We start from the raw sequence: 21,205 nt of genomic DNA, 5'->3' as shown, positions 1-21,205 counted from the left end.
CTTTGGTGATTGCTACAGTTCATCACATAAGCCTTGCTTCCTAGACCTCTGGCTGCCAAGGGGCTTTCTTCCCTCTGGTCTTCTCTCCAGTACCCATCCCAAAACTCAGAGCTCAGGGCCCCTGCCCTTGGGGTTAGGTCTCCTTTTTCTACTCCTCAAAGCACTTCAATGATAGAACTTTTTCATAGAACTTACCAACAACTATTGTAATTGTCTGGTTACTTCTTTATTCACGCTAAATGCGTTTTATCACGCATTTATCACGCAGCTCGCAGCTGGCACATAGTAATTGCTCAGTGAATTCTTTTGAGTTCATTAATTTATTCATTCACATAATAGTTTTTGAGTGCCAGACAATGTCCTAGATGCTGGGGATACAACAGTGAACAAAATAAGCAAAAATACATGCTATATGGACTCTAGTGGATGGAAAAAAGACAGTAAACAAACAAACAATGCAAAGTTGTGTCAGGTGGTAAGTGCTAAAGCAAAGAGAGGGATGTGGATGGGCAGAAGAGGATGTGATAGTAATTTAAATTGAGGGATTGGTGAAGGCCTCAGTGATAAAGAGGTCAAGCAGGGAGCCATGCATATAGAAGGGGGAAGAATGTTCCAGACAAGGAATAGCAAGTACAAAGGCCAAGAACTGGGCACATGCTAAGTGTGTTCAAAGAACACCAAGAGAGCTGTGAGTGACTAGTAGGAGATGGTGACACGGGCAGGGAGGAGAGACTGTATTTGTAGGGCCTTTTAGGTGCTCATAAGCACAAAGCTTACTTTGAGTATGATCAAAATTATAGAAATGAATAAATATATAAAGCAAAGCAAGTTTTTTTCTTATCCCTTGGATAATAGTGTCTCAAGATAGGAATGGCAAGTTCACCCGAGTCATTCTAACATTACTGTCCTATCTTAACAGCCTCCAGATTACCCCTAAGTGCAAGAGTGAGTGGAGGAATTCAGTTCATGACTTTTATATTAAAACAGCAAAGCAGGAATCGTCTTAATTATATGAAATCTATCATTAACACTGAGTGTTGTATATGTGTATGTAGGCCTGAGGTCTCTAATGAATTTCAGAAGGCCATTATGCAAACAGTACATAGGATTCTCAACCCAAGTTAATCTTCAAAACAAGCAGTTCAGAAAAGAATGATTCTCTGACTATTATGCATTGACTGTACTTACTAGTTTGTAAAAAAAAAAAATGATAATTTTAAGAAGTCCTTCCTTGATAGATCATGGAACGGAAAAAAATTAATGAATTTTTCTGACACTACCAATGTTAGCACAAATTTGATTGAGGTATTAATTACTTAAACAGGACTCAGGGTCTCTAAATGATGTGCTTTAGGATGCCTCTTGGGACGTGTTTTAAGGCAAGTTCTGGTTGCCTGCTATTAGGAAATGATGCAGGGGGCGGACACAGTTCCTGTTCTGTCCCTGATGGCCAACAGTAAAATCTGACGCTCTGAGAGCTGCTGGTCATTTCTGAATACATGAATATACGACCAGCTTCTGTAATAAAAAACACAGGGAACAAAAAAGAGGTGGTCCGTCTGTGAAGGGGAAGATAAATGCCCCAAATTATTAAGCCATTTAAAATTATTTCTTTTTTGAGTTAAGAATTTTTCCATGATTTAATAAAAGTTAGGCAGAATGAAGACAATACTTTTTAAGGTCTGGTTCCAAAGGGAAGAATGATAACACGTATAATCTAACTTATGGACTCATAAAACATTAGTACCAGACTTTCTCAAGGGTTTGGTGCAACAGACTTTAATTACTACTTTTTGAAAGATATTAACCTGGTAAAATGCATCACGAGATCCCAAAATATATAAACTTAGTTTATAAAGAGTAAGAGGAAATTTAAAACAAATAATAGAAATTTGTCTTACTTAAGAAGGAATCATTTAAGATGCATTTATATAAAATTCTGTGTTCTGCTCGGATGTTTGATGTGGGAAGGTTAAGGAACATAAACTCTGGCCGCTATTATATGTATGTCTGGAGTGTAATTCAAGTGATGTTTTATAAGATTCAGATTTCATAGCTTAAGTGTGTGGAAATGGCAAACTAGAAACTAGTGGAAAATGTCTTAGGATATAAGAGAGTGTGCTGAAATGTTTTCTGTGTAAGAGCTGATGATTTAGGTGAACTGGGTCCGAAGGAACAGCACAAACAGGAACAGAAGGAGATAGGGCTGAGATGGCGGGGCCTCATCTCTTGTTTCAAGTCTTCCACGGACCCCGTCTTCAGTCACACTTAATCATTTATATTTTCCCAGGCAGTCCATATCCTTCCCCGATTAGTCTTCACGTGAAGTTCTTAATCATTCTTCAAGGCTCAGCTGTCATAACTCACTTCCTTCGTGAGCCTTCTCCGAGGCGCCCAGGCAGCTTGTTTTTATCCTTTGTGTTTCTCTAGCACAATTCAATGGGTTGTATTTTAATATGTTTACATACTTTTAAAATCCCTTGCCTAGGTAGCAACTTCTGAGGCCGTATATTTTATATCTTCAGCACCTAGGTTAGTGCCTAACAAATAAATAATTATTGACTAAACAGGAATAACGAATGAATGAATTTAAAAATTATTAAATTCTCTTTGCTGGATTTCCACCATATTTATATAATTTCTATTATTTGAGAAAGTTGCTCTAAAACCAAGAGTCTTTTAATAAGATAGCATGCTTCTAAATTTATTCATGAATATTCAATGCAAAAAGGTTCTAAATGCAGTAATTATTTTTTAAAAAGAGTAAATGCCTTCTGACTTTCCTATCTCATGGGCTGACTTTTTGAGAAAAATATTAAACCAGGATGATTCATTTATTGGGGTTTCTCAATATCATGAGGCTATGACCTCTTTAAGGGAGGTCTCTTAAAGCTCAGGAAATTAAAGAAGTCATACATTTTTCTCACCATTTGACAAAACCAGAGCCCAAGACTAAATATTGAGCATTAAATACCACCAGCGATTAAAGACAGATTTAGGTATTTAAAAACCTATGTTTTGATCAAGTCCCAAAACAGAGACTCTGTATCACCTCTCACCAGATAGCCATGGCTAAACTTAGCTCACTCTGTCCCTTCTAAATATTTAATAAAGTTCTTATTGCTAACCTCAAAATGGAAATGACCCAAAAATAAAGAAAAATTAACAGGCTTCTCTGCCCTCTGTGATTAAACACAACTTCCCTCGAGCACCATAAAGGAAACAAATTTATGGTTCACAAAGGCCTGTCGCCCTACACTACTCAGTAAAAAATATTTCCATGGAGTTAAGTGTAAGTGCTTTTCCCATTTTAAATCAACAATGCTGAGAAACACTGGCTGCCAGCATTTAAATATCCTGTGATCCACAGAAGAAGGTCTTAAATTTAAAATGATAATATATACTCATGTGCTATTCAGAGCTTGGTTCTATCTAGGTAGATCACTACTGTCAAACAGAACTTTCTACAGTGATGGAAACATTCTATATCGGTCAATCCAATAGGACAGCCACTAACCACATATGGCTACTGAGCACTTGAAAGGTGGGTAGTACAATTTTTAGACACTGAATTTTTAATTTTATTTAAAACTCAAATTCAAATAGCCACATGTAGCTAGTGGTTACTGTATTGGACGGTGCAGATCTAGACTGTAAAACATGCAAGACTACAATCAGGTGAATTGTCATTAACTACTTTGTGACCTTGGCCAAGCGACTTATTTACTCTGATGCTGTTTCTTTCTGTGAAGTGCTAAGCTAGATAATTTCTAAGATTTCTTCTGAATCTTTTACATCCTACTTAAAAAATAGCCACATAGTGTGATTAGAAATTGATGCAATTACTCTTCTACTGTCCTCGCGAAAATCATTGCTTTAGTTATGCCATGCATGTTCGTGAGCACACATGTATTCCAAACAATCTATAATACATAAATGAATGTAAGAAGATGCACAAGAAAAGCAGTTTTGTAGTAATTCTGTTGCATTTATCTTGCCTAATCCTACCCCTGGGGTACAATGACATCAGTTGGGAGAAAATATAAAGCTTATTTCTTTGTATTTGTATCTGATTTATTGAGCGATCAATTCATATCATTTAGTCACTCGGTTTACTGACTACATTAAGTGCCGACAATATTCTATTAACGGCTGTAGAAGAGGGGAGAAATCTTCTAACTTAGCTTGGGGAAGTGTGAAACCATATGTACGTGTGTGAAGTTTTCTCAAAGGAGGTGACCAAAGTAGGAGTCTATTTTTTTAAGGCTCCACTCAGACATATGGACCCTGCACTTTTTTAGATATGGGTAAGAAGGCTCCCGCCTTGGGGCCCATGCTTTAAAGGGCTCTTCTCTGGTTGTCCTTCTCCTAGGGTTAGGAATCCATGAGTCTAAAGGGGACATGTTCCCCTGAACCCTCTCCCCACCCCTGCCCTGACATTAGACTATACTTGGGGTACTAGGGACTCTGCAATCCTCTGCCCCAATGATTTGAGCTCACTTCAGAGACCGTCAGTCACCTCTTTCCCAGGTCTGCTCTGAAGGTGAACCACACCACCGGTGCACACAGCAAACTGGAAGAAAAGGCAAAGAAGTGGGTATTTTGAGCGGTGTGAATGAAAGTTGGTCCTGTCAGTATCCAAGAACCTGAGTCTTATAAAGTTAGAGCCTGAATCTTACAAAGTTGAGAGAGAGGAAGGTGTGGGAGAGAAAGGAAGCAGGCCGGGGCTTAGGGCTAGGGCTGGGCTCAGCTCTCCTTAAGCTGCCACACTCTGGCTTTGAACTCCAAGGAGTGCAAGAGTTCTGGATTTGAACTTTCCAAGTGATTGTGAGAATAACATCTATGAAGGTTAGAGGATAGAACACATTTTACTTAGCAGTTTATTCGCTTGGTTTATAACTTTTAAATATTTAGACATTTTGTATAAGGACTTCTATCTGTCCTCTTGCCCTAAATTTGCAAATGTAAAGCACAGACTTCAAATGGACCTAACTTTATTTTGAAAAGTTTCTTTTTCATCTAGTGATGAAATATGAGAATTTGATAAGAGAGATTAAATATAATTTCGTTAATATTCTCATACAAGTCACATGTTTTGCTTCATTATAGTTACAATAGGTTGGATTCTACAGCTAGAAATGACAACTAGAGAAGTTCATTATAGTTTTGAAGAAGAAGACAGTTTCCAAGAATTTCTTTCGTTAAAACTTAACATATGACTGTTCGTTGCATTTAATTATTTATGGAATATATGTATAATGGGTAAATATAATATGCATCTGTACATATATAAGGAAACTATAGTAGGATGACAGAACTTTAGAGCTATAAGGGAACTTATATCATTTAATCTCACCACTTTCTACAGATGAGGAACCTAAGGCCTGGATATCTTAACTTGTCCAATATAATATAGCTTATTAGACCTCTAACTGGAACCAGTGTAGAGATAGTTAACAATAGAGCTGATTCACAGTGTAGAGGTCATTAAGAAAAACAAAAAGGAAAAAATGAGAGAAGAATACAGTCATCTACTCAGCTGTTTAGACTATTTTTTTGTATGCATGTTACATGATTGCGTTTGTAAATCACTGTTGAAAATGCTTTGCCAAGTTGACCTTTTGTTTCTAGGAGACAGAACCAGCCTCAAAGAAAAGTCAAGTGTTCTAACACCACCCTGAGGCATCTCTGGAGAAGTCTGTGCACACAGGAGTCAACACAAAGAGTGTTTCCTGGGCTGGTCAACTGGAAGAGGCAGCGGTCGGACAGCACCAGGAGAAGGTGGCACCACTTGTCTACTTTCTCTTGGTCCATTCGGAAAGCAGCACTACAGGCTCTGGACAAACGCACCACGCAGGAGGGAAGAGCTCTGTAGCGGTGCCATTTATACACACTTCATGGACAACCAGATTAAGTGAGGATAATACAGCGTTAGAATGGTTGCTAAGGCATCTCAGCAGGCAGAGCGCACAACCAAGTACATGCAGTTTTACCAAACGAGATTTCATCACCGAACTCTAGTCTAGTAACTAACCACATTGAGATGATTTTGGTCATTTTTGGTTTTTTTTTATACTTTAACAGCTATTTACATTTCTGAAAAGCCAAAAGATAAAGATCACTTGTGCTAGGATTCAGAACTCTACCATTTCTAACTGTGGTCAATCCTTCATTTTATTCTTGGGTCTAGTTTTACAACAGAGAGTGGTTCTCTCCTTATTTAGATGAAGTCAAATTTATTCACGCTCGAGATTCTGTCTTTTAAAATCTCATCCTGAACTTCTCAGAAAACCCGAAGGTCATGTTTACAGAATAGAGGCACAGCAGGACTCAACAAACATGGAACTGCTTGAGCTGCAGGTTTTCTTTTCTAATCTATCCTGGATGCTGTTAATGTTCAGATGATTATTTTTGCAATATAAACTCTATCTCCTGGATTATGAAAACGAATTCCCTATCTGACACACTCAGAAACAGTTTTGTATGAGCTAATTTTAGATTGTTTCTAGCTTCTTTATTTCATCATCAGAGACATTTTAAATTTATAAAAATTCTCCAGTGCCTCTTAAGAGGCACTCACGAAAGCAAGCACTCCTCCTCAATAAACCAACAAATGCGGTAGCTTTTGTGTAATGTGCAAAAGATGAGAGCAGTGGTACTTATTATCTTTTCTTTGTTTGAACTGGTGGGTGAGGAGGGGAATGTTATAAAAAATTGATAATGTAAGATGATGTGATACATAGGAGAAGGTCAGAACAACAATAACAGCAACAACAAATAGGAAAAAATCAATAAATCACAGTAAATCAATGGCAGTATTTGGAAACACTGTAATTTAATTGGCACCTAGTATTCAACTGTGCTTAGCCCTTACATTTCTAAGCATATTCTTTCTGTATGCCAAGTTTTATCACTGGACATTTAACAGTAATACTTCTCATCTGTAGAACTCTTTGTAGTTTATAAAACATTTCATATTATTATTTCCCTTGCTTCTCACCATAATTCAATAGACTAGGAATTACTACCTACATTTTATAGATTAGTAAAAAGGATCACAGACCTTAGTCATATACCCCTAATCCTAGAACTACTGGTACAATGTACTTTTCTCCCTACCAGACTTTGAGTTAACACACACACATACACACACACACACACACAATTTGAAAGAACATTTCCAAGGGAATTTTTCTCCTCATGAAAATTGCAATTATGTTTCCAGTATCCTCTTCTCTCTCTGAGATGGGTTAAAATATATAGGTGCTATTCAAGTTAACAAACTGAAATAGTGATTTTTTAAAATGATAGGTTTTTAGATCAGAGAAATATTTCATGTTAAGCAAATATAAAATATAGAAATTCAGTTTGCTGGGGAGAAGAATTAGGGGATACCACTTTACACAAAGACTTTGAATAGGATTGCTTTAAGTAGCAAAATTCCCCAGCACATTTAAAATATGTTGATTTATGAAAATCTGATTTATATAAAACTTTACAGGAATGCATCTGTTATATATATCCATGCTCACCTGTAACTTACTCTAGAGAGAACAAGTGAGTGATAATAATAATAACATACTCATATAGTTCTTCATTGTGTATTTTAAAGTGCTTCCCCTAATTTATTGCATTTGTCTTTGGCAACCTTTTAAGGCAGTCAGAGAGAGTATTCTCATTTCTTTACAGATGAGAAATTGAGAGGTTAAGTGACTTGCCCAAGGTCGGACGTTCATTCATTTACTGCTATCTGAGGGATGTAGTTTTAACAGGGTAGTTAAAGAAATAAGATTCTTCCTCCTTTTTTTTCTTTTCACCAGCTGTGAAGGCTATTAAAACAGAGGTGGATGATCTCACAAATACAACGTTGAATGAAAGAAGCCAGACACAAAAGTATACACACTGTATGATTCAATTAATACAAAATTCAAATGCAGGCAAAACTAATCCGTGGTGACAGAAGTCAGAATGGTTGCTACCTGTGGGATGGTGACTGAGGTCAAGGAGGTTTATGATAACGTTCTAGTTCTTGATCTGGTTTATATATAGTTATGGTCACTGTGTGAAAATTCACTGAGATATAAGCTACGATTTGTCTACTTTTCTTTATATATTATGGAAGTTTTCTCTTAAAAATGACTTTACATCTTTAAACAAGTAATTGTAAATGTACTTTAGAAGATCATTGAATATACATATCCTTGGAACATTTGTGATTTCAATTAAGTTTCTTAGCTGCATTTTAAAAATGAGAACAAGAACTAAATCTGAAGAATTTAAGAAGAATAGAAAAGGTTTATAGAAAAAAATATCCAGTGTTATTGTCATCTGGGAAATTTCTAGATGAAATGGGAAATTGGACACCCTAAGATAATAACACAGTTCCTTTAAGACTAGGTCAAACATTTACATTTAATGATGTCAAACTAGGAATTGTAGGGGAAGAGGATTATGTTGTTATTCACACAGTATATACTAGAGAGTATATATAAATTCAAGGAAGGTAAACATATAATTTAAAAAAACATATCCGTTTTATTTTAGAATATTGTATATCAGGATGCTGCCGTGGGCATCAGGGAAGAAAGCCAATGCCAGTGATAAAAACTTGAGTAGTCTGTGCATACTTGGGGACAAACAAGGGCTCCTGGGCATCCCAAGTAGCTTTCCATATAAGAATGTTCAGAAGGAATATGTTTTGACCATTTTCCAGAATACAAATTACATGTACATTCAATTGCTTAAAGCAGTTTCGAAATTTATGTTACAGTTTTCCATGAATCCTTCGTCCTCTGTGACTTCGTACCACTGAGCTAATGCTGAACTTCTCTGCAAAGTTACCACCAAAGACAAATGTTTTGTTTAATTTTTACATATGGTCTTTTTTTCTTGTTCTTTCACCTTATTCTTTTAAAAAAAAACCCATTATACTACCAAAAATTATCTGTATCAAATATCTATCTTGTTATTATAGCTCAGGAACAGAGACTTTCCAGGCGATGGGTCAGATTTGGTCTCAGGGTGTTCAGATTTGGTCTCAAGGTGGTCAGATTGGGTGTTAGGGTGCCTTCATTTCCCTAGAGATTGTTCCAAGGCAGCTCCACTTACAGCTAAATTGGGGGGTTTCTCCCAGGAGAGCTGCTGAAGGCGTCCCATGCAGGAAGAAGCCTTTGATTTTTAACTCATTCACAAGCTTGTTCCTGACCAACTGTTATGCTCCAGTGAGTTAGTTTCACTAGGACCTAGTTAACTGTATTTATAAAATAAATTTTATACCCAGAACACCTGCATGCTGAGTGCCAAACAGTATGTATTCTAGAATGCACATTATCAAGCTTATCGCGATCACCTGTCGGCTCCCTGGCAGTCTCTGAGCCCACTCGTTCTGCCTCCAGGATGAGCGTGAGCTGTCCTCCGGCATTTGGGTTATTAGAGAATCACCCTGTGTCTCCCAATAGTGTGTGTGTCATAAGGTAGGTTAGAAAGGCAGCTCAAGAGAAGAGACAGGGAGAGGGAGGTTGAAGGAATTCCACTCTCCAGGGCCCACCAAGCTGAACAAACATCTTTTCTGTTGGCAAAAGATAAACAAATCACAGGGAACTGGGCCCTGTGTGTCTGCGAGCCAGTCCACATGGAATCACTGCATTACCTTTTTTTAATGACAGAGCTCCCAAAGGCACAACTTTTTCTCTCTGTGTGGAGCCCTTTAACAACAACAACAACAACAACAACAACAACAACAGCAACAGCAACAACAAACTCCTTGAAATGCTACGCAAGGTTCGCTATGCTAATTCATAGTTAGTCACACCTGATCCCTTTAAGAATTTGAAAATGCATTTCTATTTAAGCTAATAGGCATATGCCTAAATTTAATCTCTCTTATAACAGAGTTGCTTGAATTAAATTTTCTCCTTTGAGCTTTTTCAGTGTCTCTCTGTCAGTCCCCCACCTGGAATCTCTCTTTCTTTTTCTCCCACATCAGTCCTGTAGATGTGTAGCCTTGTGACCTTTAGCATATAGTGGTGGTAAAGAGGCCACCTTACTTTTTTTTTTATTTGTGATTTTAGAGACAGGGTCTCACTCTGTCGCCTGAGCTAGAGTGCAGTGGCATGATCACAGCTCACTGCAGCCTCGAACTCCTGGGTTCAAGTGATCCTCCTGCCTCAGCCTCCCAAGTAGCTGGGACTACAGGTGCGCACCACTGTGCCGGGCTAATATCTTACCTTATAACTTTTACTGATTTTAACTTTTTTGTTTTCATCTGTCATATGACAGATCACATTTGTCACACACAATCTTGACCAGTTTTACTAACCTGGCCTCCCATTATTTTTAGTGCGGAAAAAGATAAACTGAGATACTTGCCGTCAAGCCTTGTTCTCCTGGTTTCCCTGGTTCACCCTTAAAAAAGAACAGTGATCATTTTAATAATGCTGTAAACAAAAAACAACTTCAGTCATCTTTTTTTTTCTTTTTCCTAATACCCACTGGACATGTGAATGTCAAGTATGTTTTTCAGGTTAAATAGAGGAATATAAACATAGCACAATTAAAAGAGAGTTGATATTCTTTCTTCAAATGAATTTTATAAACATTTCAGGATTTTAAAAATTTAGTCTGGATTATCATATCCTCTCTATGGTGACATAAAAATGATGACACGATATCTTCTCTATGAGAACTCAGAACTTCCATACAGAGAGACAATTGCTCTTAGGGCAGGAATTTAATAAAATGAGCAGAGACTGATTTTAAATTTTGACCTTCCTGGATTAATGATGGCTTAAGTAACATGTTTTATTAAAATTGATAGAGAAAAGTCTGCCATATCATACTAACATCACCATTTTATAATACTCAGATTAATATGGAATTGATTCTCTTTTTTCTTTTTTTTTTTTGAGACAGGGTCTTGCTCTGTTGCCCAGGCTAAGTGCAGTGGAATCATCATAGCTCACAGCAACCTCAAACTCCTGGGCCCAAGTCATTCTTCTATCTCAGCCTCCGGAGTAGCTGGGACTACAGGTGCGCGCCGCAATCCCTGGCTAATTTTTCTGTTATTTTTGTAGAGACGGGGTCTTGCTCTTGCTCAGGCTGATCTTGAACTCCTGACCTCAAGTGATCCTCCTGCCTCAGCCTCCCTGAGTGCTAGGATTATAGGCGTGAGCCACCATGCCTGGCCTAACGTTTTATTGTCATATTATAATGACAGTCATTGGCTAATATATATAGATGCTGCTGGGCTTTCAAAATAAGTATTTCCCACTTTATTTTTATAAAATTTTTTTTTAGCTGGGTGTGGTGGGTCACACCTATCATCCCAGCTACTCAGGAGGCTGAGGCAGGAGGGCTCCCTGAGCCCAGGGGCCCGAGGCTGGAGTGCACTGTGGTGGCACACGTGAATCATCACTTCACTCCAGCCTGGGCAAGGTAGTGAGACTCTGCCACAAAAAACAAAAAAATAAAAGCAAAAAAACCCTTTTTATAGTAGTTATCATAATACATATAAGAGACCATATCCAGTTCAAATTATATTTGTGGGATTTAATTTTTCCTTTGTGTAAAAGGTTCAATTTCTTTCTTACATGAATAAACCATATTCATTTAAAGAATGACATAATTTTGGATTGTTTAGTTTTTCATATATTACCTTTATCTTTGTTTCTTAAAAGCAATTTCTAGTTTGAATTTAATTTCTGTGATAGTATACAATGCTCAATGATCTAATTTTGTACCATCAAAATGGTTTTGACTGCTTTATTTGAAGAGAGATTCATTGTATCTCTCTGCTGGCAACCAGTAACAGGGGAGCTTGACATATTCCTAAAGCCGCAGATCTCTCTATCTTTTGGGGTATTATCCTTAGAAAAGGAGAGACAGTAGAAGACAGTTTTAGAATTAAACCACTGCCGTTGAAGTTTCAGTGAAAGCAGTCCTAACAACCAGCAAATCATTTGTTAAAAGTCAATTTCTCATTTCATATCAGCAAACTCATAGCAGCATCCATAAAGGGAAATGGGGCTTATAAGGCTGTCTCAGAAAAGTTTTAAAGTATCCTATATTCTTATAAAGAGAATCACTCTTTAAAAAAAATTCATGAATATATGCATATGAAAATGGAAGGAAATATACCAAAACATTAATAATTATGGCAAATTTTTATTTTTTTCTTTTTGGTTTTATTTTCAAAATTCTCTTTGTGAATAAATATTTTCATTATTACTTTTATACTATGAAAATACTAATGAAAATAATTTTAGTTAAAGAAATACATTAAATAATCCAGTAATAAGCCTTAATTTCTAGCCCTAAAGTATAATATAAATCCAAAATTGACCTTTTCTATATATTTCTTTAAATTGCTGAGCTGCCTCTACCAAACCAAACCATTTATCTAGTGTCTTCTATTACTATGTCAGACACTTGACCAATCTTAGTAACTAAGTATTGAGATTACTTTTAAATCCTTTCTATTAATAAGCCTTACATACAAAAGAAAAATGATATTTAAGTCATACCTACCAATGTCTTAACCATTAATTTTACTGTTATGAGTAATTTTGAGGGGTCAAGTTGTTTACAAAGGATTAAATATCAGAAAGTTTTACTTCCTCTGCTTTCCATAAATATTAGTAGTATGGGACTTTACTGTGTCTGCTATTGACCCTTCGGAAAATGTTAGCAATCTCCCACTTAGTTTTTCAAACTAATCTCCTATTTAAACCAAAGGCCTTGATGCACACTAGGTAGTCAGGACAAGCATGAGATCAAGCATCTCCAATCACAAACTTCTTGAGACTTACCTGAAAACCAGTTTAGTTGCTGTCTCCAGTCTCTCTTTGTGGTTTGCGTGGGTTCCCGGTGAATTAAGTGGTAAAATCGGATGCTGCCAGGAGTGAGCCCTGCTCTGCTTGGGGACTTTTCTACCATCCCACGTCCCTTGACCCACTCCACTCACTTGACCCTCTGAGCCTACAGCCCCTCATCATCATCCTCCCTCCTGGTTCTCAGCCCTTCACATGAAGCAAAACCTGTGATAACAACTGATCTGAAAAGCAACTCACGGGCACTCCTGGCGTTCCACGGGGGCCATCCTTCCCTGTGTCCCCAGGTGGCCCTCTTGGGCCTGGAGGGCCTGGGGGTCCTGGAGGCCCTGCCTGGCCTTGGTCACCCTGCGATGGAGAGGGGAAAAGACCAAAAATAAGCATGAAAGATAAAAACCCAGGTCTTCTTTTCAACACTTTAAATTTGTAATAGTTAATCCACATTTACACTCTTAAAAGAACCAGAACAACCAGAAACATGAAGCCTGTAGGCAATTTGCCTGCCAACAGGGAGCACATAAATATTCATGCCGGGCGAGCCAAGTAGATGCTGTTAAAATCCAAGCAGCTTGGGACCAGCACTCGCAGCTTTTGAAACTAGTGTATGTGTTATCACTCTGCTCGGAGCTGGGATAAAACTTTTGCATAACTTTATCCATGACAATGCTGCATCAGTTATGTTCACCTTGTTTAATATTAATAAAATGGATGCATTTATAGTTAGAGGAATGTGCTTACTTTTTCATACCCTTCAAAATTAAGCATATGAGGCTCCTGTCATATTGCATAATAATTTATAAATTACCAAAGCTAGGGAGCTCAGAAACTGAGCAAATTAAGTTGTTTTATTTCAATTAGGAGAAAATTAGATAGGCTTTCTATCCCTTTTTCTTTTGGTAATTTCATATACATTTCAAACCAATGCAGCCCACTAAACATAATTTTGTTCTAGGATATTTCCAAATAAATACCCACCCACCACCCACGCCCCGCCCATGAGAGATAAATGGCAAAGCAACAGTACACAGACCAATAACCGAATGCAAAGAAGAAATCAGACTTCAGCAAGAATAAGCACTACCTTAATCAGGCGGCGTTTAATGAGCTGCTGATCAGCAGAGAGAAACCCATGATTGATTTTAGGAAACACCATCTGATCAGTCAGGTGAGGTCAAAGGTTGAAGTTCAGAGATGAGAGAGTTGGAGAATAGACATCAGAAGGCCCCAAGAAAGAAATAAAGATATATGCATTAGACTTATAGTGACTATTAAACAAAACAGAACTGGCACTTGCATCTGACATTAGACCCTCTGGCTCTTCCTGAAAGAAACAGGACCCCGAAATGGGATGGTGAGGCCAGATTTTTAGTTAGAAGTGAATCTTTTTTGGACCCCATCATTTGCTGTGGGTGTTGGGTCTTGTTAATGTAGTGTATTCCCAGACACAGAGAGGCCGGGGTGACCCTGCCTCCTGCACGCTGAGCAGAAAGTCTAGAGACGAAGTGTCAGTTCCGTTTCCGTCAGACTTGTCAACCAGCATAATGTGGCATGAACTCGACTGCCCTTCTGCTGATGCCCGAGGTCCAGAGAGAGTGTTTAGGATGATTTCATTGACCAGAAAAATATCACAGAGCATTAAACGCATGCACGTTAAACCATCGAGGCGCAGCACGGTCCTAGATGGTTGTGCCTGCCTCTCTTCACTGTACCTGCTCGACCTCAATATCCTCCTCCCGAGCATGCTCAGGACGCACCCTCTTAATGTACATGCGACCTCACGGATGCAGGGGAGGTCTCAAGTGCCCAATAACTTGATGTGCACGACGAGAGGAGGCGGCCTGGCTCGGAAGGCCAGTCGGACCGTTCTCGCTCACTCTTATGCTGGCTGCGCTCTGACTGAGCAACGTGGGGTGGACCACAGACCTTGACGGTGAGGATCTGGTTACTGTGCAGGGCGGCAACTGTGGGGAAGCCCGGCAGGCCCTATGGACAGCACGGCACCAAAACAACACGACACGGAACGTCACACAGACATGTCACAGGTGGACAAACAAAACAAGCACATACCTAATGCCTCCCTTTCCTGGCTCTAACTCCGGCCTTGTTTGACACACCACAAACAAAACCAGACACGTGAGGCCCCCAGGTGAACCAACCGTTCCTTAAAGCATGGAACGGCAAGGCTGAGAACTCATTGCCGCTGCCCCTGGTGGCAGGTACGTGGGATCTGTGTGTACACACTGGGGTAAAGAGTTTGCTACGCTTACCATTTTTGGAATCCCACTTACAAAATGTTAGTACGAAGTGGAGATGACTCCAGACACTGTTATGAAAACAACACTGTAATTTTCCTCTACTGATACTCTATTTACTCTGCAACTCAGGACATATAGCATATATATTAAGTTTTTTTTGGACAACAAAAGTGAATAGAATTTTGCTGTCGGATCGAAAGTATTCCTCAGAATAAACACAGTATGCCTCACGAAATAGAGTCTTACCACCCACATATCACAATTTCTCTCTCCAATCCTGTGATGAATTTCAGGTCTCTCCTGTTTCAGGAATTTATGCAGAGGTGGTGGATGGAAATCTGTCTCTTATAACATGTGTATTCCATGTCAGGGGGATTTATGGTCACACTCTGCAGTAATCACTTCTGTCACGTAACTTTTCCAAAAGAATTTGACAGTTCACACAACCCCTTAAAGCAGAAAAGTGGTTTTGAATTCCTTAACCAAGGAGAATGGAGGAGAGAGGTTTTAGAGACTTTTACTTCAATAACTTGTACTAACTCGTTCTCACGGGTGTTATCGATTGGGTAAGTGTGAGAGAGAAATTCTGACTTTGTTCTATTTCTACCTTTTTTCCAGTTTTTTTTTAAACACAAAATATGTTTACCATACAAATAATATAAACAACCACCAGCACAGTACAGGGCCTCAAGCTTCTGCCGGTTCCCTTCCCACCCAAATCTAGTTTGGGAATAGTTTTAGGAAAGGCCAGTAAGTTTCTGCATTTTTAATTTTATTAGTTTTGTGGATATTTTTCTCCCTATTTTCTTCATATCAGGGATATATCGGCATTTTTAAGAGAGGCAGTCAAGTCAGGTTTGTAGCCTAAAGACGTTTCTTCAATCCTAATGCCTTCGATTTTTGTTCTTTAGAGCTGGGACTTCTCAGGAAGCAAAGCGGAGGAAATCTTATCCCTTTTGCCAAATCCTTTCTGATAAGGTTATTAAGAGGCTAGAGAGCTTCGAGGTGACCTGTGTCCTCTTTTTCTTTTCCCTAAATAAAATTCCTTTAAATATAGATTCCGTACAAATTCAGAAATGCTACAAGTTGGAAAACAGATGTGTACAATTTGCTTTTGTTATACTACAGAATATGAGTTTAAAATGTTATTAGATGGTAATGTGCCAGCATCTCTCCATCTGTGACTCATTAGCCCTATATTACACAGTCAGAATTTTATATATAAACCCCATATTTATGTAACAAAGAACAAAAACAGATACAAACAAGAAGTCTATGAGGGATCAAAATCTTGATTAGTGGCAATAAATCATAATGTCACTTGCAACAGGATTATCTAACAAAATAATTTTAAATTAAAAGCCTTTTAATAGCATACAGGGTAGGTCTTACAAATGTTTTGAAATTCGAATGTATAAATAAGTCACTTCTCTTACTCATATCTGAGCGTGACCAGCTTTCTGTATTTGATCATATTTTCAAGATGCTCACCAGAAAAGGCCTTCCATTTTATAATTTGTTTGGGTTCCAATTTTAATGAGATCTAAAGAGGGAATTACATAGGTAATTCTCACCTCAGACTGATCCTTTCTCTCAAACAGAAAATCTCTATTTGAGGAAGCTGATCTTACATTCTCAATCAACTTAACTGTGGAAATGATACCAGTTAGGTGTGTGGAGCCACATTTTGAAGATCTTGGTAGTGAGGCAGGCAAAAAGATTTCAGGAGTTTATGTGTAGAAAAGTGAAAAGGGGACACATGGAAGGATTTTCTTACATTCTAACAACAATCCTATGGCCTGGGCCGCAATGTCCTAGGACCCTGCGCTTTTCAAACCAGGATAAAAGTGCCCCTCGAGGCGCGCGCCTATGTCCAGAGCATTTGAAGGCAAGGATAAATATGGTACCTCTTCCTGAAATGTCTATTGTCATTAAAGGTAAATAATTTTTAACATTTTCATGTAAAGTGAACATTAATATATTACGTAGGATGCAAAACTGCATACATTTTTTAAAACTTCACGGTCTGGTGATGGTGAAGAACCATCACTTCTCAGGGGCTACCTCCAGACCCTAGCGATGCGGACGCGCCGTTCGTTGTAGGAGATCTTTGCGGGTTACTTTGACAAGAGCCGGCGCGGGGCTCGTCTGCAGGACGTGGCTTTGTGCGGCCATAACTGCCAGCTTCCCCGGCTGCTCATACAGAGAACGCACTTTTTCATTAACGATGCCATTTTTTCCCACAGTATCATTAGTCATAGTCCTTTCTAAATAAATGACATGAACATATTTCACTTTACGTCTCAGAAAACTTGCCTGGGACACAGATGGTTCGAGTGGGTGTGGAAAAAAGTGTCTCCAGAAAAACATGGAAAAAGAGTCCAGGAATAAGCAGAAATACTGAAATAATGTGTACATATTTTCATCCCAAAATATTTTGAATTTTTAAGAAATTGGATGTAGAAGAGTATGAAACTACTTTATACAACCCGTTTTTCTCCTGAGAGCATAAGGCCTCAGACGACATCATGAATCTTCATGACATACTGCGAAGGAGGGGACATCTCAGGACCATGTTTTGACACAGGAAGGACTATATCTCCCTTTATTACCTTCTAGTCGAAAAGATGCAAGCCTACCCCAAAGGGATATTGAACAAATAAATAATTCATAAGAAATACTTCTAACTACTAAGAGGTCATAAATTCAAGATGTTATTGTCATTTTTATTGTGTACTCAGTAATGATGAGTGTTATATGATTACATTACAGTGACAAAATTTTATGTTTTGTCAAAAGTGTCCTATAAGGCAATGATAGAGCCAGAAATTCAATACAGGTTTTTTGATTCCAGACTTTGTCATTATGCAATTTATGTGTTATAATTTCTTTCTACTTGTTTTATAATTTAAATATTTGAAAGCTTGAAAATTGACTAACATTCCACAATGTTTAAAAATTATTAAGTGTCTTCTGTGCAGCATTTACTGTGCTAGGCCCTGGGGATTGGATGGTGAGCAAGACCCCAAGTCACAGGTTTAATGTCTAGTAGGGACATGGGGGAAATAAGCAGGTGGCCGTCGCACGGAGTGGTAAGTGCTATGAGGGTGAAGTAGAGGGACTCCCAAGAAAATAAAACATGCAGCCAACATGAGGTTCGAGGAGCCATGGGACACTTCCTAAGCGGGGTAAATGAGGGGCTGGAGGTTGGTACAGCAAGAGTAAAACCAAAGACAGAGGGACTTTTAGGAAGAGGTTACAATAGTCTAGTTGTGGGACTGTGTCTCAGAACTACAAAGGGACACATCCGTCGTTCTGGTTGATATTAAGGGAGCAGAAGTCACAGGACTTGTAACTTGGCTAAGAGCATAAGGGAATTCGAGGAGCAGAGGATGGTCCTGGGCTGTAGCTTGAACAAGGGAAGGATGGTAAAGGGACCCTAGAAGCAGAAGGGGCATTCTGGGGCAGGTAGGAGGTGACAGATGTTGAATTCAGTTAGGGACGTGCTGAATTTGAGATGTCTGTGGACAGCCGAGGGGTGGCAGTTGGACATGCACGTCAAATCGTCAGCAGAAAGGTGAGAACTGGGAGTCGCAGGGCTGCACGAAGTCACCTCAGCAGGCCATGAGAGAGCAGATGCAGGAAAGAACCCTCGGAAAGACTTAGATTGAATGGATGAGCAGCAACTACAAAGAGGATTAAGAGGAGTGGCTGTAGAAGCAGGAAGAATGCTAACTCTCCTCACAAATTCCACATGGGCAAATGACTCAAAATGACATACCTATCTTACTTCACTATTTATGGCATCGTTAACTATGCTGTATAAATGCACGTAAATGACCCACAGTAAGAACAGGTTAACAATGGCCAATGTCACTGACAATGGTTGCTCATCGATCAGCGTAAGGGAGTGTACCTGAGGTTATAGAGCTTTGGGGGAAAAGATAATTATTTTAATTATAAAGGGTCAAGGGGCCCGCCCCAATAGCAAATCATATTGAAAGAAAAAATGTGTATCATGCTGAGAAATGGAATCTCCCAGTTTCTCCATAATATAAATACTGCCATGATCCTGTTTGCCCAAAACACATCACACGCTAGAACACAGCCATCACAGTGGGCATGTGTGCAGCATAAATAAAGATAAATATTCCCCAAAGTTGGTAAAATAACTTCTAGCTCAGAGAGGCCAGATGGGGAAATACTGTAATAGGATGCAAAAATATTTAGGTAAAAGAATAACTTTAACAGCAGAAACTGTTAGAAGGCTAAATAAAGAAAAAAAAAATAAATGAAGAGAAAGAAATTTGCAGCTAAATCATTCCATATTGCAGGAGATGGTATAATCTCTCTGCTTAAATAGAAAGATTTAGCTATACAAAGCTAAATAGCTACAGGAATTCTTTGAACAACCAAATAATATGAGAATTGGAGTCTGTGAAAATCAGAATTTATTACTGATGATAAAAGTTTGCCTTATGGAAGTATTACTTATGGAAAGAATTAGCCTTTCTGTAGTTGAATACAATATTTTCAAGTGGCTCAAAAAGTTAATTTTTTTCTTTATAATTAAAAAAATTTTAAGGCTAGTCAAGCAAGTTTTTTTTTCTTTATAATACATACTCTAAGCTCCATTCTGTTACGTTTTATTATAAATGTTAACCCTAGTCACTCCAGGAATTATCTTTTTATATGTAAATGATAAATGTGAATTTTACAAATTATTCGGAAAAAAAGAGAACAATGCAATCTTTACATTAATAAATGTCATCAAATACTACAGCTACTAAAATGCCAAGTAAGGGAAGGCAACCTGCAATACATCTGCGAATAAGAAGAAAGATGGAAGATAAATGTTAACTCCAACAAGTACAAAGTAGAAGAAAACACAGGTAAACTACACATACCGTGCTAAAGCTTCTACCTGTTGTATATGATCTACTAAGGGATTCCAGGGTTATTGTCAACTGTTCCCTAATGACATATAGCTAAGAACCGCCAATAAAAGAGGAGACTCCATGAAAAGAGGTAGAATTCCTAAAGAAGCTTTGTCCCAGCCTGAGAAAACCAGAGAAGTGTAGCCACAAGATAGGGGAAGAAAAATAAAACAGCCTTTTATTTTTATTTATGTATTTTATTTATATAAACTTTTTATTTATATAAACTTCTTTGTATTTGTATCAGAGTTATTCTCTCTAAATGAACATCAAGAGAGCAGTTCTGTCTAAGGGTTTCTTAATAATAATTACAATAATACATAATGACAGTGGTGATGATTACTATTGTTTTCATCATCAAAATTATAGTGATTGTCGTATAGATTATAAATTCCTTAAATGACAAAGACATACTATCAAAGAAATGCAAAAAAAAATCAATAAAAATGGTTAAGTTGTAGCTAGTGGCTTTCTACCATATCATGGATATCAGCCTTACTCATGAAAAGAAAATATAGTAATTTAGGATTTTTAAAACATCAGATAAAACTATGTTAATAAAACTATGCTCTTTCCAATGCTTACCTTCTCCAAGCACAGTTCAGTAGAATAAAAACAGAGAGTAGAGAAGAATCAGACTGGAAAATGACAAGGTGCTGCTGTAACTTATGTTAAATGCAAGGAATATGTTACAGCTCCTTCTATATAAGAATGTTTATATTTCTAAAAGGAAATTTTGCTGCTAGAATTCTAGAAACTTCTGACTTCCTCAACCATTAAGAAAGATACAGAAATAAGGTATTTAAGAAAAGGCAACTGACTTCTCCTGAATTATGTCTCCAACTTTTCTCTAATATTCAAGTTAAGGAAGATATTTGTCACTCAAAACTATCTGGAGAAATGTCCGTGGACTCTATTTGGAAGTCAGAACAAATCTTTGATGTGTGCACCAAGAAATGTCACTGTGATCGTGTCCATCTCACTTTGCAAAGGAACACTGAAAGTGGTTTCCCTTGCATGCTAAAACATGCAAGAAGAAAAATTAAGCATTAAATTATTAAAAGTTAACTTAAGTTCTCTTTAATTTTGAAACACCACACAGAATAGAAAAACATCTTTTTAAAAAAAGTTAAGGAAGATATAGCAAGTTAATCCAAAAGGCTTCATAGACAACTTTGAACATTTA

The 21,205-nt window shown here is 37.9% G+C and overlaps 1 protein-coding gene across 3 annotated transcripts in view; it reads right to left on the bottom strand.

The window, feature by feature from the left end:
- COL25A1 (collagen, type XXV, alpha 1) overlaps positions 1 to 21,205 on the bottom strand; it is a 358,759-nt gene that overhangs the window by 103,139 nt on the left and 234,415 nt on the right. For 2 of the 3 annotated variants that reach the window (XM_012655108.1, XM_012655107.1), the window contains exons 8-10: positions 13,909 to 13,980; positions 13,068 to 13,175; positions 10,369 to 10,404 (exon numbers count right to left, since the gene is read on the bottom strand). In XM_012655108.1, the coding sequence (XP_012510562.1) occupies positions 10,369 to 10,404; positions 13,068 to 13,175; positions 13,909 to 13,980 (216 nt within the window). Of the gene's footprint in view, positions 1 to 10,368; positions 10,405 to 13,067; positions 13,176 to 13,908; positions 13,981 to 14,750; positions 14,811 to 21,205 lie in introns of all 3 variants that reach the window. The other variant, XM_012655109.1, reaches the window with a different exon arrangement.

The sequence above is a fragment of the Propithecus coquereli genome, unplaced genomic scaffold, assembly GCF_000956105.1.
Source record: "Propithecus coquereli isolate 6110/MARCELLA unplaced genomic scaffold, Pcoq_1.0 Scaffold46, whole genome shotgun sequence".
In the NCBI taxonomy this organism is placed as follows: domain Eukaryota; kingdom Metazoa; phylum Chordata; class Mammalia; order Primates; family Indriidae; genus Propithecus; species Propithecus coquereli.
The sequence above is the reverse complement of the archived record's forward strand: the minus strand, read 5'-3'. Positions and strand labels throughout refer to the sequence as shown.